This window comes from Artemia sp. Qi Xiang Cuo, chromosome 9 (genome assembly GCF_049724085.1).
Source record: "Artemia sp. Qi Xiang Cuo chromosome 9, ASM4972408v1, whole genome shotgun sequence".
Classification (NCBI taxonomy): domain Eukaryota; kingdom Metazoa; phylum Arthropoda; class Branchiopoda; order Anostraca; family Artemiidae; genus Artemia; species Artemia sp. Qi Xiang Cuo.
The window spans coordinates 29800496-29816201 of record NC_142802.1 but is presented as its reverse complement, the minus strand read 5'-3'; the positions used below and the strand labels follow the sequence as shown (position 1 = coordinate 29816201).

Here is a 15706-nt window from a genome sequence, read left to right as displayed (position 1 = left end):
GCTACACTGACAAAATGCCTATCGCAAAATTTTGATTGGATGTGTTTGGGGGAACAATGGGCTTGGGGGGGGGGGTAGCTGCCCTCCAAACCCTTTTGACTATTAAAAAGGGCACTAGTCCTTTGAATTTCCAATCAAATGAGGTTTTTTTGAAGTTTCTACGACAACGTCTTCCATAAAAACCTTATCTGCCCCCAGGGCATTACTTAGAACCCTTACTCTGAGGGTTGTGGGGGAGTCTCCTCCTCAAAAACAGATTTTCTATCTGGAAATCAACTACGCTGAACAAAATGGCTATCTCGAAATTTTGATTGGATGTGTTTGGGGGAACGATGGGCGTGGGAGGGGGGCTAGTTGCCCTCCAATCACTTTCGACTATTAAAAAGGGCACTAGCCCTTTGAATTTCTAATCGAATGAGCCTGTTTTGAAGTTTCTACGACAACGCCTTCTATAAAAACCTTATATGACCCCAGGTCATAACTTAAAACCCTTGCCCTGAGGGCTGTGGGGGATTGTCCTCCTCAAAAACATAATTTCTATCTGGAAATCAACTACGCTGAACAAAATGGCTATCTAAAAATTTCGATTGGATATGTTTGGGGGAATAATTGGCGTGAGGGGGGGGGGGGGGCTACTTGCCCGCCAATCACTTTCGACTATTAAAAAAAGCACTAGAACTCTCGATTTCCAATCGATTGAGCCCCTTTTGAAGTCTCTATGACGACCCCTTCTATATGAAGTGCGCTGCTTTAAAGAAAAAAATAATAATAAACCGTACATTGTGTCAACATTAATCATATATGCCCTTAGGGCATAACTTAAAACCCTTGCCCTAAGGGTTGTGGGGGAGTGTCCTCCTCAAAAAGATATTTTCTATACGGAAATCAACTACGCTGAACAAAATGGCTATCTTGATTTTGATTTGATTGGATGTGTTTGGGGGAATGATGGGCGTGGGGGGAGGGGGCTAGTTGCCATCCAATCACTTTCGACTATAAAAAAGGGAACTAGCCAGTCAAATTGTCAATCTAATGAGCCCTTTTCGAAGTTTCTAAAACTCCTTCGATTCTAAGTGCCCAGGTATAAAAAAAAAACCCCAAAAAAACACATTTTGCTCACATCGTTCTTTACTTAGGCAGCGCTAGCGCGCTGCCTATGATAATCGTAGTATAATACTTCTGCTTTTTAGGGTTCAATTTTCAGATATTACCCAGACACATGTTCTGTAGATTGTAACCAACAAAAAGGGTTGGTAGCAATTATTAGTAAAAAATGACTGTTGGAAACCAGCATCAAGAGCCATCATTATCCAAACTTATCCATTAGCTAAAACAGACCTAGAACCAACTACATAAAAGTTTTCATCATTTAGCAGTTACACAATTTTTTCTGTTCAAAGACCCGAATAGAGGTACCCTCCTTCCACCTTAAAGTTACACGATGCATAATGTCTTTTTTAAGATACATCTCTAAAAAAGCAAAAGTTTAAGTCCTCTCGTATATTGACTTGACTTGACTTATGTCCCATCCGTCCTTGAAGGTCGTTTTGGGGCCTCTTCTTTAACCCGTTCATTGATGTGCCTCCTGTAGGTGCTTCTGTTGTCAGCCAGGCGACAGAGTTGTGGCAGGTTATAAGGTGAGAAGTTTTCTTTCCATCTCTTCAGAGGGCGACCTCTGGGGCGAGAACCGTGTACTCGTCCATCGAAGGTTATCTTCGGGAGACGTGTGCTAGCCAGGCGTTGTGTATGTCCAAGCCATTTGAGTTGCTGTAGTTTTATTTTGTCCAGTATTGTAAATTTGAATTTCAGGTTATGGAGAAGCTTGGAGTTGGAGATTCTGTCGTGGAAGATGATACCAGCGATGCGTCGTAGGGACTTGGTTTCAAAGGTAGCTAACGCATTATCGTCGGTTACCCCGGACGCGGTAGCACTGGTTCTCATATTTGATCTCTCATTCGTATTCATATTCATCATTAAAATTAAAGAAGGGGTTTCTTGGCTGGCTTCGCGACAACGGTAAGCCACTCCTCTCCGTCCCTAGCAGGGGCCGACTGTATCTATTACCGATAGTGCACCCTTTTGGTGTCCTGCAACACCAGCAATTTAACCATTGCTGGGGGAAGATTTGTGACTGACGGGACGTATCCATACGCCGATAGGCCCTGCCCAGTGCACATTAGAGGGGTCATCCTCCTCCTCCGTCTGAATTTAAGGCCCTCAGACGAGGGTGCTCCAGCAATGTTGCAAGACCCCCAGAGACTGGGTCCTCCCTTGGTCCGCGCCTCACTACCCATGAGGTACCCTACATATCTGCAGGGCGTTTCCCTATCCGCCACCTGGGGACGCGCTGAGTGGCCTGGGGCAGGCCCCACTGAGAACTCTGAAGTTCTCAGTAGTTCTCAAAATATTGATTGCCTCTCGTATATTGATTGCTTGTAATTCAATACGTTCTTCTGTGCCTTAGCCCGAACCAGCTTTTAAGAAAATAGCCTTAAAGAAACAATTGTCACTTCAAGCAATTTGATCAACTGATAAAGAATTCTCGCCGAGAAGAAAAGAACCTGAAAATTTGAAATTTAGATTAATTAGTGCTCAGTGAATTTGATCAAATTTGTCATGGAACGAAGTTAGAACCAATAAAAAGAAAAGAAACAAGAAAGGCTTTTTTAAGCCTCAACAACATCAAAATTCTAGTATATTATAAGCTAAGTACTAGCGTTACCTGTTAGCGGCGGGGAGTAGTGTTCTTTTTACTAGGCTAACATACCAGCTTCTGGTATAATAGTTGGTAACATATAATAGGGGTATAATAGGGTATAATAGGGGTAACACTTCTGGTATAATAGTTGTTCTGAAATCTAAGTTTATAATTTTTCGAAAAGATGCCTTAAGACGTACCAACATTAGTATATAAATTACTAACCCTTGCAAAGGTTCTTCTTCAGGTCCAGGCGCAACATAACGCCAAGTAACACCAACAGTTGAAGGATTAATTGGAATTACATTCACTGTGGTTGGAGGACGCAGTGGGGCTTTTTTAAATGTTCTCTCACGGAAATGTTCACTCTGCGGACCTTCACCAGCTGAATTATAAGCCATGACACGGACTCTGTAATAAGTGTTTGGGAAGAGACCCACAACAAGAGCCCAGCTATCAGTTCGTCGACTCAGGTAAAACAATGAGCTGTCTTCACTGTCAGACTCTCGCCAGTACTTGACCTGAAAAAAAAAAAAGCCGTCAAATATGCCAAAAGCTTCCTCTCCTTTTCTCAAAATTCTTAACAAAGAGAGAAAAAACTCAATGAAAAAACGACAAACGAGACCGCGACCAGTACAGAGAAAAGATGAAAAACTAAAACAACGCGGATATTTCGCCTGTATCAAAACTAAACGTCTTCAGCACAAGAGAAACAAAGATAAAAAGCCAAACCAAAACAAAAAACTGTCAAATATACCAAAATCTTCCTCTATTTTTCTCAAAATTCCTGCAAATTCTTCGCTAAGACAGAAAATAGAAGAAGAAATAAAACAAAGAAAACACATACAGATTAATATTAAAGTACAATTTTTTAAAATTTCTTTTAAATTGTTTATCAACGCCCAACTTTTCCTCAAATTTTTTACACTATTTGGAAAACGATAATCAAATATAATTTTGTTTCCCCTTTTAAACATAAACGTTGCTTAACTTGTTACCAGTGGTGTAAGGACAATGTAAACGAAGAGAATCACACCCTTCCAGAGGGGCGGGGATTTCTCTTTTTTTAAGTACGTATAGCGAGCTTTGGGCTTCCGACCCATCTCCTAAAATCCCTTGATTTTAAGTACTGTAAAGCAAACTTGTCAACAGCTTGTAAGAATTACGGCCTTACGCTAAAACTGAGTACAGAAGGCCAAAAACATAGGCGTTTGGAACAAGACACGTTGATCTGGTACTGGCGCACAAGGGCACGTAATATAAACGGTTCAAGTAGATTTGGTTCTCTATTGACTTGAAGACAAATCAAATATAGCCCTTTCATAGCAATACAGCATCTACTGCTATTAAATTTTAGCTATGCTAGGGATCAGTACTTTGAAAAGAACAAAAAGCTCTCTTTCTTTTTAACTTTGCATTCACCATCTAACAAAGAGGAAGAGCTTTGTTAAACTATGGGTTATTCAAGCCCAAATACAATAAATCGATTTTTTCATTGGCTTGTAAGGATTTTTTTGGTTTTTCTAATATTGTTCCATCCGTAGGAAGAGGGAAGAAACACAAGAATTCAAATTTCGTAGAAGAGTTGAGACAGTTTTGAAATTTTTTTTATAGATAAATAATGCAGTTCCAGATGAATTTTGGAGTTTTTTCTCCGGAGTCATAACAATAAGGAAAAATTAACTTGCAGGAACTATAGCTGGAGGACCTTCAATCCTTGGGCCCCAGTGCGCAAGCTCACATGTTTTCCCCCTCGTAAAGAAGAACTTTCAAGCTTCCAAATTAGCTACCTTTTGGAATATGTTTATTAATGGAGAAAAAAAGATATTAGGTACACCAATGAGAATAAGAAACAATTAAAAAACATAGTGTCAAGAAAGATTGAAAAAAAAGACGTTTTCTTTCAAAGTTAACACCCCCCCCCCCCAAAAAAAGTTCAGTATATACGCTAGATCTCAACTAATTAAAACATTTAAAAATTAAGATTGTCAATTTTTGCGTGAGAAGTTGAGCTTTTTTTAAGATGTTGAAAGTATTAAAAGAGAAAACAAACGTGACTTCTATTTGTGTATGTGGTACCTTTTTGGGCAAATTTGGCGTTTTTATTCTACTTCGATGGTGCAAAAAACATTTGCATACCTGGATACAGCTATACAGTGTCTCAAAGAAACTTGAAAAATAAACTTTGTTTAAAAAATATCTTATATTTTACAAAACAATCTATCTTATATAATGAATATTGGTGCTGAATGTCATTAAAAATCTAGGGTACTAATAGTGGGATACTAAGAGGAAAATGTTAGAAAGCGCTGCTCAAGTAAGAGGAAAATTTTAGAAAGCGCAGCTCAAGTAGCTAGATTCGAAAGAAATGGTAAAAAAACAAAGAAACAAAACTGACCCTAAAACCGATCAATTTTCCTCTCATCTTGACGCGAGAATTGTCCATTTGAGTCCAGCTAACGTTCAGAGCTGTCGAGTTGAAAGCACGTGCTACAACACGAGATGGGGCCACTTGTGGCATGTCTTCCGCTGAATAAATTACAGCCGGCTTGGACTCTGGACCTTTACCCATTTCATTGATGGCTTGAACTTTAACTTCGTATTTTGTATAATAGTATTTTCGATTCCTGTCGACAGTCACGACAAAACGTCCTATAAAACAAATAATGGATGAGTAAGGCAAAAAAGACTGTTCTGAAATTGGAGGAAAAATAATTTCTTTAGAAAGAAATATAAACTTCTAATTGGATATTTCTCCCAAATTACTCAAGGTCTTTCCAATAAACTACCTACCTCCTTGTTAGCATCTTTAATTTTATCTGCGGAAGCAAAGCTCCGTCATACCAATAAAAAAGAAAGGCAAAGATTTTGAAAGCCTTCAAGCTATAGTTTCCTTTGAAATTTCCAACAGATTTGCTTAAAGCAAAAATCTATACCCCTTAGGGATGATGAAAAGTTAGGAAATATCAAATACACTTCCACCTGTCAATACTTAACAAGTCTTCTTGATGTCATACACAACAACCTTGAAGTACCAAATAATTGAAAACACTTGTTCTAGTTGTGCTGAAGTAGGATTAATAGTTTTGGTGAAACACTACCCTAAAACTAGTGATTCGTTGATTGATATGTCTGTCTCAGAGGCCTTAAAAAAAAATATATACAAGAGATATTCAAGATATTCTTGATGACAATACAACTAAAGCTTTACCTAGATACATAAAAGTTAGTGAGAATAAATCCTCCGCTCTCGTTCTTAATTTTCCGAATCAATAAAAAAAATAGTTAAAAATGTAATTGTAGTTAGTAATATGGATTGATATTTTTAGATATTTATTTAAAAAAGATCACAATCACAAGCCCACAAAGGGCCGAATTCGGACTTTGGAGTCGACAATATAAATGGTTGAACTAAAACTGGCAAAAATGCAAAGAACAACAACGAAATAGAAAAATCATAATGAATAATCATTTAAAAGTCAATAATTAGAACTGTATAAAGTCAATTAAAAAATTAAAAAGATAAAAACTGGTCAAACTTAAACAAATACAAATCAGAAAAAGAATTAGAACGGGCATAAAAAAAAAGGGGGGGGGGGAATAAGCAAAAATACACAAAAAAAGAGCGAGACATAAATACATTTAAATTAAAAGGGATACTAAGAAAGTGTCAATAATTCAACTACAGTAATTCAATAAAAGAGTTAAAAACAATAAAAACTGGTCAAGAAAAGGGGGGGGGGACAAAATAAATAAATAAACCCCTGTAAAAAGAACGAAAAATAAAATATAAAAAATTACCGGGGGAACTAAAAAAAAGAGGGGGGGGGGCAAGCAAAGGACTGCAAGAACCTGGGTAGTATCATCAGCTAATAAACAAAAAAGAGAGGAAAAAAAGAAACTATTGAGACATTTTATTAATTTTTTCTGTAATGAACGGGATAAGAGTTCTTTCGTATCTGGAAGTAACGCAGCGAATGGGGGGACAAAGCAGGGATGGGCTCAGAAACAGCTCGAGGCGGCCGTAATCTGGATGGGGAGTGACGTTTGGGGAAATACTTGCCGTCCAAAGGTTTGTTATGGCATTTTTTGCAAAACGGAGGCACAACGAAACCCTCCTTTGCTCCAGGGTTTTCAGACTAGCTTTTTTAGGAGCACAAAGTATGGCACCTTGCCTTCTTTGAAAATTATTCGCAAAGCCCTTTTTTGAATTGATTCGATTTTTTCCGATTCTTCGCGAGAGATACCAGGGCAAAAAGTCCATTACATTACTTATCCGCGCACAGAAGGGTAGAATCGTCTAACCCACGTAAGACCAACTTAAGTACGTTAAGTTTCCAAGTTTTTTTTTTGTATTTTTTTTACTAAAAAGGAAGATTCAATCTTTATATATGAGAAAGAATAATATTAAAGAATATTATAAAGTCTAATATAGTTGGGTCTTGAGCCATGGGTCTAGTGTACCGGTAAAGGTTCATTACCCTACCCACACACAGAAGGGTAAGTTCGATCTGAAGGATCCAACTTGAAGAGTTTTAGATGCTTGTGCCTAAAACCTCACTTTTGAGGAGCAGAGCGCTCCCCCTTGGTAGAATATTACAAGCTACCTACAGATTGGACCTGCGTGCATACCATGTTATAAAAGACACAAATAAATATAGATGTGTATATTGATAATGCGTAGACGCACCATTTTGAATACTTCTCTGTGACGAACATCTATATAACTGCTGCAAACTCAGAAGACCTTATTCTGCCTTTATTGTGTTCGTTATTCCGCATGTCACTTTCTCCATTTTTCAACTTTCATCACAGGAAAAGATCCTCCCCCCCCCCCGGACCCGCCTCGTTTATCTATACCTAGAAACTGCGATTCTCTTTTTTTTTGTCGACATTGCCACGTTTAACAGTGACAAGTGGGAATTCAAACCTACGCATAATTCAGCAAAAACATAGTTGGATTTTAATTAAAAATCAGTTCAATTTAACTCATTCATAAGAATTCAAATATTAAAAATCTTTGATTCCCAAACTTGATTCCTTCAAAGGAAAGATAAATCTTCTTAGCTGTTAAGTGTCATATGTTTTTTTCTGTATAGATTTTTTTGCCAACATTTCCTTTATTTGAATACGGTGCCCAATATTACTAAAACCGCGTAGCTACGTATGGAGGTTCTTTCTGTCAGAATGTGAACTCCCGATTTTTCCTAGTTTTTTAAGATGTGTATAGTTCTTACTTAACCTGCTTAACCAATTAAAAGAATCAGATTTTATTTCCATTGTCCTTGGTAATTTAGAAAACATGGGATTGTGGACCTGTCTAACCTAATATTTACACAGAGCTTAGGTCTACGGAAAACCGCTTCCTTCTGCATTTTGTAAAAAAAATAAATTTTTATTCCTTTGTTTATTAGCAAGACCTTTGCGTTGAAATAATACAACACACGTGGTCAAGGCCGTATTCAGGGGAGGGTGGGGGTGGGGGGCGTTAGGGGGTTGAGCCCCTCCCAAAATATTTTTCCGATTGGTAAAAACGTAGCTAAAATGAATTTAAACAAATTTTTGATGCTTAAAAAAAAATTGTACCCCCCCCCCCCCGAAAAAAATCTTTTTAAAACCCCCTTGAAAACAAACCTGGATACGACCCTGCACATAGTTAATGCTCTTGCGAATTATAGAAACAATAGAATCTAGGACTGACTAAAAACCTGAAATAATCCAGAAGAGGATGTGTATATTCCAAATATGTCATCTTTATATTCCTAAATTCATTAATGAGGTTGGCTTATGTTTCTTTCGGCTTAAAGATTACTTGTGGTTTACTTTCATATAAGTAAAATTTACTTTCAATAAAAGTAGATCTAGGCTATAGAAAACGTCTTATTGTCAAAGTGACTTTCACTAGCAAAAATTATAAGGCCATAAGCTAATAGTGTCAATCAAAATTTGTAATTACATTTGAAAATTGCGATTATTCGTTGTTCATTCTCTTTCATTTCGATCATTCTTGACAATTTGAGCAGCACAAATCAATGAGAATAGCCTTTTTCACCACACCTCATTGCACCGCGTATCTAATGTCACAATGACATTTTTCACCCTCTTCACCTGATATAACTAGTGATTCTCTATGAGTGGAAGACTAATATTTGAATATTGATCAAAAGTATTCCACAGAGGTGCTTCACAGGGAGTCATTCTTTGCAAAAATTTTGGCAGTTATGCGCTTACAAATTGACAAGAAATCTACAGGGGTGGGTCACACTAGAGGGTAGGTAAGGTCATAAGATCATACATAGGAAAATATAGCATATGACCAGCCTTATAAATTTATGCGATATATATGTGTGAGGAAATATTATGTAAAACAAATTTTTGTAGAGCAAAATCACACAATACATATTGAACAAATAAAACACGAATGTCCAAAAAGTTTATGTTTCCTTTATATCGAAAATTCCGACTAACCCTCTACTGCAATGTTGTCAGACATTTATGAAGCTATATTTTTGTATTTTCTGTTCATGATAAAAAGAAAGAATAGCATTTTTAGCACAGAAAGTCCGTAACATTCGTTAGCTCCTAACCCTGATTCAGCTAGTACTGACTAAAAACATCATAATCATCATCCATTGTTTTTACAAAGCTGTTCATAGATCCATATTAAACCATATGAGGATTTGAGACAAACAAAGTACTTTTATCTAAAGGGGGTTCAGCTGTATTCACACAAACTTCGGTTACGTAGGATTACTGCTTCTGTTATAACACTAAAAGCACAATTTAGCCATTAATCATAGCCTTGGCAATTTTTGTTTAACCAAAAAGTTGATATTATTATACTTCTATCCCAATTCAGAATGATCGACATGCTAAAAATTTAACATGAAACAGAAATAATTTGTATAATCATTATTATTGGGCATTATTCAGTTTCATGTTTGTATTCAAAGGGATATTATGTAGTAATTAATTGAAAAAACTTTCCACAAAATAAGTTTTTCAAAGAAAAGTAAAGAACTCCATTAAACAAAAAATGAGCAAAAATAAAATCAAATAATCTATGAAGCGTGAAACTGCCGCAAATCAGCATCGATAAATAAATGAAACCCAAAACGAGCAGAAATTAACATAAGTTGAGCTCAAAACCCTTATGTCTTCCCAAGGCCAGAACATAATTTGCACTTTACTGAAAAAAATACAAATGAATATGCATTGTCAGTTTAATATACATATACGGATATTTAGCAATAACAATGTTAATATTATTTGATTTTTTTAAGTTATAAAAGTAAAAACATTTATATTTTTTTCAGTAAAGTGCAAATTATGTTCTGGCCTTGGGAAGGCATAGGATTTTTTAGCACAACTTATGTTAATTTCTGCTCGTTTTGAGTTTCACTCGGTTATTTATTGTAATTTCTGTTCGTTTTAGGTTTCATTTATTTATCGACACTGATTTGTGGTAGTTTCACGCTTCGTAGATTATTTGATTTTATTTTTTTTTAATTTTTTGTTTAATGGAGTTCATTACTTTTCTTTGAAAAACTTATTTTGTGGAAAGTTTTTTTCATTAATTTCTGTTCGTTTTATATTGACAGTCTTTTCAGGGAAGAAGAAAATAACACTCTAAATCTTTTTGTTTTTTTAAGACTTTATAATTTGGTCTGGAAATTCGACTCACTTTCGACTATTAAAAAGGACAATTTTAATTTCCAAACAAATGAGCCCTTTTTAAAATTTTTACAACAACTTTCCATATAAACCTTATATTCCCCCAGGGCATAACTTACAACCCTTGCCCTGAGGGATCTGAGGGGGTTATCATCCTCAAAGACCTAATTTCTGGAGCTTTCAACCACGTTGAAACAAATTAATGTCTCTAAATTTTTATTACATGTGTCTGGAGAAAAGGGTGAGCGTGAGAGGGGGGTTAGTTGCCCTTCTATCACGTCTGACTATTAAAAGGGCACTTACCCTTTCAATTTTCAATTGAATGAGCCCTTTTTGATGTTTTTACAACATCGCCTACAATAGAAACCTTTCATGCTCCCAGGCCACAACTCAAAACCCTTGCCCTCAGGGTTATGGGGGGGGGGGGGGTTGTCATCCTTAAAAACCGAATTTCCAAAACTTTCAACTCCGTTGAATAAAATACCTGTCTAAAAATGTTGATTGGATGAGTTTGGGGAAAAGATGAGCGTGGGAGGGGGGTTAGTTGCCCTTCAAACCCTCTTGGACATTAAAAAGGGCACTATTCATTTCAATTTTTAATCAAATGACCCCGTTTTCAATTTTCAACGGCAAGCCTTTCCATAAAGACCTTATCTGCCCCCTGTATATGACTTACAACCGTTAGCCTGAAGACTGTGGGGGGAAGTGTCCTGCTCAAAGGTATAATATCCTGAATCTTAAACTGCGTTGAAGAAAATAGCTATGTCAAAATGTTGATCGGATGTATTGAAGTAAATGTTGGGTATAGTAAGGGTGTTTGAGGCCTTCCAATGACATTCAACTACTAATACAGGTACTAGCCGTTCCAAATTTCCAATTGAATGAATCTTTTTTGAAGTTCCTATGACAACATGTTCTATAAAAAAAACTTATATGCTCGCAGACCATGCATCGCAGCCCGTGCTCTGCCAGCTGTAGGACAGTGACCTGCTTATAATCCCAATTTACGCTTGAAAATACACCACACTGTAGAAAATGGCTCTTTAAAAATTTTAATTGGATTGGTTTAGGGAAATCGTGGGCAAAAGAGGGGGTTAAATGCTCTAAAATCCCGTTCAACCATTAAAAAGGGCACTAGAGCTTTGAATTTCAAATCGAATGAGCCCTTTTTCAAGTTTCTATGACAAAGATTTCCATAAAAACTTATATGCCCCCAGGGCATAAGTTATTACCCTTGCCCTGAAGACTGTGGTGGGGAGTGTCCTGCTAAAAGATATACTTTCCTGAACTTTAAACTTCGTAGAACAAAATGGCTATCTCAAAATTTTGATTGGATGTGTTTGGGGAAATGGTGGGCGTGGAAGGGGTGTTAGTTGCCTTCCAATTACTGTTAAATATTAAAAAGAGCACTAGCGATTTCAATTTCTAATCAAATGACCCCTTTTTGAAGATCCTATGACAAAACTTTCTCTAAACATCCTGTAAGCCTCAGGGCCAAAACTTACAGCATTTGCATTGAGGGCTGTAAGGGGGTAGTCATCCTCAAAGACCTAAATTTACAGGGCTTAAAACTACATTGAATAAAAGGGCTATCTCAAAAATTTTGATTGGATGTGTTTGAGGTAAAGGTGGTCATGAGAGGGGGGTTAGTTGCCCTCCAATCACTTTCGACTATTAAAAAGGGCATTAGCCCTTTGAGTTTCCAATCGAATGAGCCTGTTTTGAAGTTTCTACGACAACGCCTTCTATAAAAACCTTATATGCCCCCAAGACATAATTTATAACCCTTGCCCTGGAGGCTTTGGGGGAGTTTCCCTTTCATAAACCTAATTTCGATCTTGAAAGCTGCTCTGATCAATGAAGTAGCTGTTTTCAAATTTTGTTGGAATGTGCTTCGAAAATCTTTGGACGTGGAAGGGGTGTTAGTTGCCATCCAATCGCTTTTGGCTATCAAAAAGTGCACAAGCCAATCCGATCTATAACTGAATCAGCTCTTTTCGAAGTTTCTACCATCTTCTTCGATACAAAGTGCCCTGCTCTAAAGTAAAAAAATAATAAATAATACATTGTGCCAACATCGTTCTTATATGCCCTTAGGGCATAACTTAAAACCCTTGCCCCGAGGGTTGTGGAGGAGTGACCTCCTCAAAAACATATTTTCTATCGGGAAATCAACTACGCTGAACAAAACGGCTATCTCAAAATTTTGATTGGATGTCTTTGGGCGAATGATGGGCGTGGGGTGGGCTATTTGCCCTCCAATCACTTTCGACTATCAAAAAGGGATTAATTCATAGGCAGCATTATTGCGCTGCCTATGATTCAGTGAAATTAACATTACTCTGTGACGTTACAAAACAGAAGAAAAAAGCCATTACATTGCTACAGAAAATAAAGAAAGCTACCTATATTTCTCGTATCTTTAACAACAGCACTTGAAAATTCTTTCTCTTCAGGTATTTCCAAAGGATTAGCTCCAGCCAAACGCCTCCAAAATACTTTATAGTAGACTCCAGGGGCATTTTCTTCTTCCCTATCAAGTCTTGTCCAAGTAATCGAGAGGTCTCCTGTTTTACCACCACCACCACCCACATTCCGGGGTGCTGTATATGGTTTATTGGGCAATGTTCTCGACTGTGGTGATGCCAGTGAAAAAGGACCATATCTAAAAGTAAAATAAAAATATGTATGACCACATTGATAAATTGACTCATTGTAAAACAAGTTATGCTAATACCAAGAATAACAAGATTGACCCATAATTCTTGAAAGGAGGACGTTTGCTTACTGTTCAGAGCATACATTAACGTCAAGAAGGACGAAGGCAACATGCTTTTAGTCAATGTACGTCCATAACAAAACAAGGTATACATAACATAACATAACAAGGTATAAATTTCGACTATGAATTCATTCCAGAAACGAACGGCGAAAAGCATAGTCTGCAAAAACTGATGTCAAACCAGAAGGAATGACGCTCAAAATGTTCTTGGAAACAATACATTGATGCACAGAATAAAATTAATTTTACTTAGTTCGTTCTCTTTACCTAATCAACAATTTTTTTTGTAATCTATTTCTTAGCCTGACAAGGTAGATTTAGTAAAAAGACCAACTTTTTAACTAATGATGGGCATTGGATGATGTTGGGGAAGGGCTATAAGAGAGCCCTTCCGTGTCCATAAGAGAGGTCTATTGGGTCTAAATCAAATTTCTCAGTACTTAGCTGCACTCTCAAAGCGTTCGATTTCAATCCGATCAAAACTGTCTTAGCGTTGCTCTACAACTGTGATTCATTGGTCACAGGTGCAGCTCCAAAATTCCACGGGACACTGGTGCCGGAAATATATGGTTAAATTTACGGCCATATGGGATCCACAGCTCCACAGATAAGATATTCCTTGGGCCACATGGCCTTTCAATCCAAAACAAAAAGGATTTCTTAGAACCCTGAACTTTTTTCAGGTACACATACACGAATAAAAGCCCGAATATTTCGATTTCACATCCGGAAGTCCTTATCAACGGAAAAAGATGAGAGAAATAAAGAAGAAAAATTGAATTGGGTAGTAAATAAATACTAACAAATTATATATAAAAAAAAATAGGAATCACAAACGTTACAAAAAATAATAATAATATAAATGAAAGAAACTCAAATCTAATAAATTACAATTATTGTTTCAAACAGATCGGATATGATAATTACAACACAGAACAAATCGAAAAAAATACTTCTATTATATTGCGTTATGGTATGAGATTTTAACCGAAAGAAACGATTTTTTCATTGAAAAAGTTTTGCGCCTAATCTAAATTACGCTGCACAATATGAGAGAAGGTTAAAGGTTTTTAACGGAATTGGCAAAGGCCTTTGACTGAATTAATAGGTTTTTAACGGATCATTAAATCTAAAAAAAAATATTTGAAAAAATAAGACAAAGGATACCCTGCTTTATTGGCTGCCGCAATTCGAAACTCATAAGTAACAAATGGAGATAGGACACCAGTGATTTCTGCTTCACGTCTACTAAATGCCCTATTAATCTCTTTGGCTGTGATATTCTCTGCAATAGCTCTCCAAGTTTGATTAAACGCTGTTCGAAGCTGAATCATGTAGAACTGAATAGGCGCACCATTTGACCCGCCATCTGTCCAACGAAGGACTGCAGAGTTTGCTGTAGTAGCAATGACTTGAACACCACCTGGGAAATAAGTAACAAACATTAAATAAAATAGAATGCGTACAGGTGACTAAAAGTTGCCACATAGCCCAAAGGATAGCTACAATGTTTTTATTCAACCAGAAATCATTATCCAACATTTGACACGTGTTTTATCAGGTCGTTGCTTTTTGGTAATAGTTGTGTCTCTCAAGTAGACTATAATATTTGGCAGAGACACTTTGGAGGCCAAGTGAGTTTAGCTTTTTCCACTTTAAGATGGGAAAGAACGAATAAAAATACTAAATTAATAATTTTCGGAAATGAAGACACGAATTTTCATATTTCTTATCAAGTCATGGAGATATAAATGGGCTTTAAAAAAATAAACTGGGCACAAGAAGCTTATATTCTCCGGTAATTACTAGCTTTTGATGCTACAGCTTTGCAAGCTACTAAAAATCTGTCGGGGATTACAGTTCTAGAAGACAGACTGACTATATATATGATATATATATATATATATATATATATATATATATATATATATATATATATATATATATATATATATATAAATAGAAATAAAATGACGAATAACCCAAATCTTTCCAGGGCTTAAATGGCTTTTAAGGTTTTTCTTTCCCTCTCCCTTGTTCAAATTCACTAGCTAGACAAATTTTCTAGTTCTAGCTTAAAAAGGCCCTTGAAGACTAAAAACATATGTCCTTGAAGACTAAATAGACTATCCACCGTAAAACGTTAATAAAAACTGCACATTTTGAATATGCGATACTAACTTTTTAAATAGAATATATTTTTTTAGATTCATCCTCTCAAAAGCCAACTAGAAAATTAATGTAATGTTTTTGATTTACTGAATAACAAGAGTGTTTTCCAAAATTGATGATGTAAGTTACAAAGTTCAGACTATAATATAAAAAAAAATATTTATTTACACCCCTTTCATCATTCACACAGCGCAAAGCTTTTCGAATTACGGTCGAACCATGTACAAACTTCAGTAGCTATTTTCAATTAATATGATATAGTTCGGTCCCTTCAAAAGATGAAAGTTAACTGACAATCCAAACTTCGTTTTACTCTAAAACAAACATATTTTTCTATTGACTACATTATTAGCAAGTAGTTTTGTAACTTACATCATCAA

The 15706-nt window shown here is 36.4% G+C and overlaps 1 protein-coding gene across 2 annotated transcripts in view; it reads right to left on the bottom strand.

Moving 5' to 3' along the window:
• Cont (Contactin) overlaps positions 1-15706 on the bottom strand; it is a 54320-nt gene that overhangs the window by 7274 nt on the left and 31340 nt on the right. For both annotated transcript variants that reach the window (XM_089094449.1, XM_089094450.1), the window contains 4 exons: positions 14322-14577; positions 12778-13037; positions 5097-5350; positions 2924-3219 (listed from right to left, as the gene is read on the bottom strand). In XM_089094449.1, coding sequence (XP_088950575.1) covers positions 2924-3219; positions 5097-5350; positions 12778-13037; positions 14322-14577 — 1066 coding nt within the window. The remainder of the gene's footprint in view (positions 1-2923; positions 3220-5096; positions 5351-12777; positions 13038-14321; positions 14578-15706) is intronic.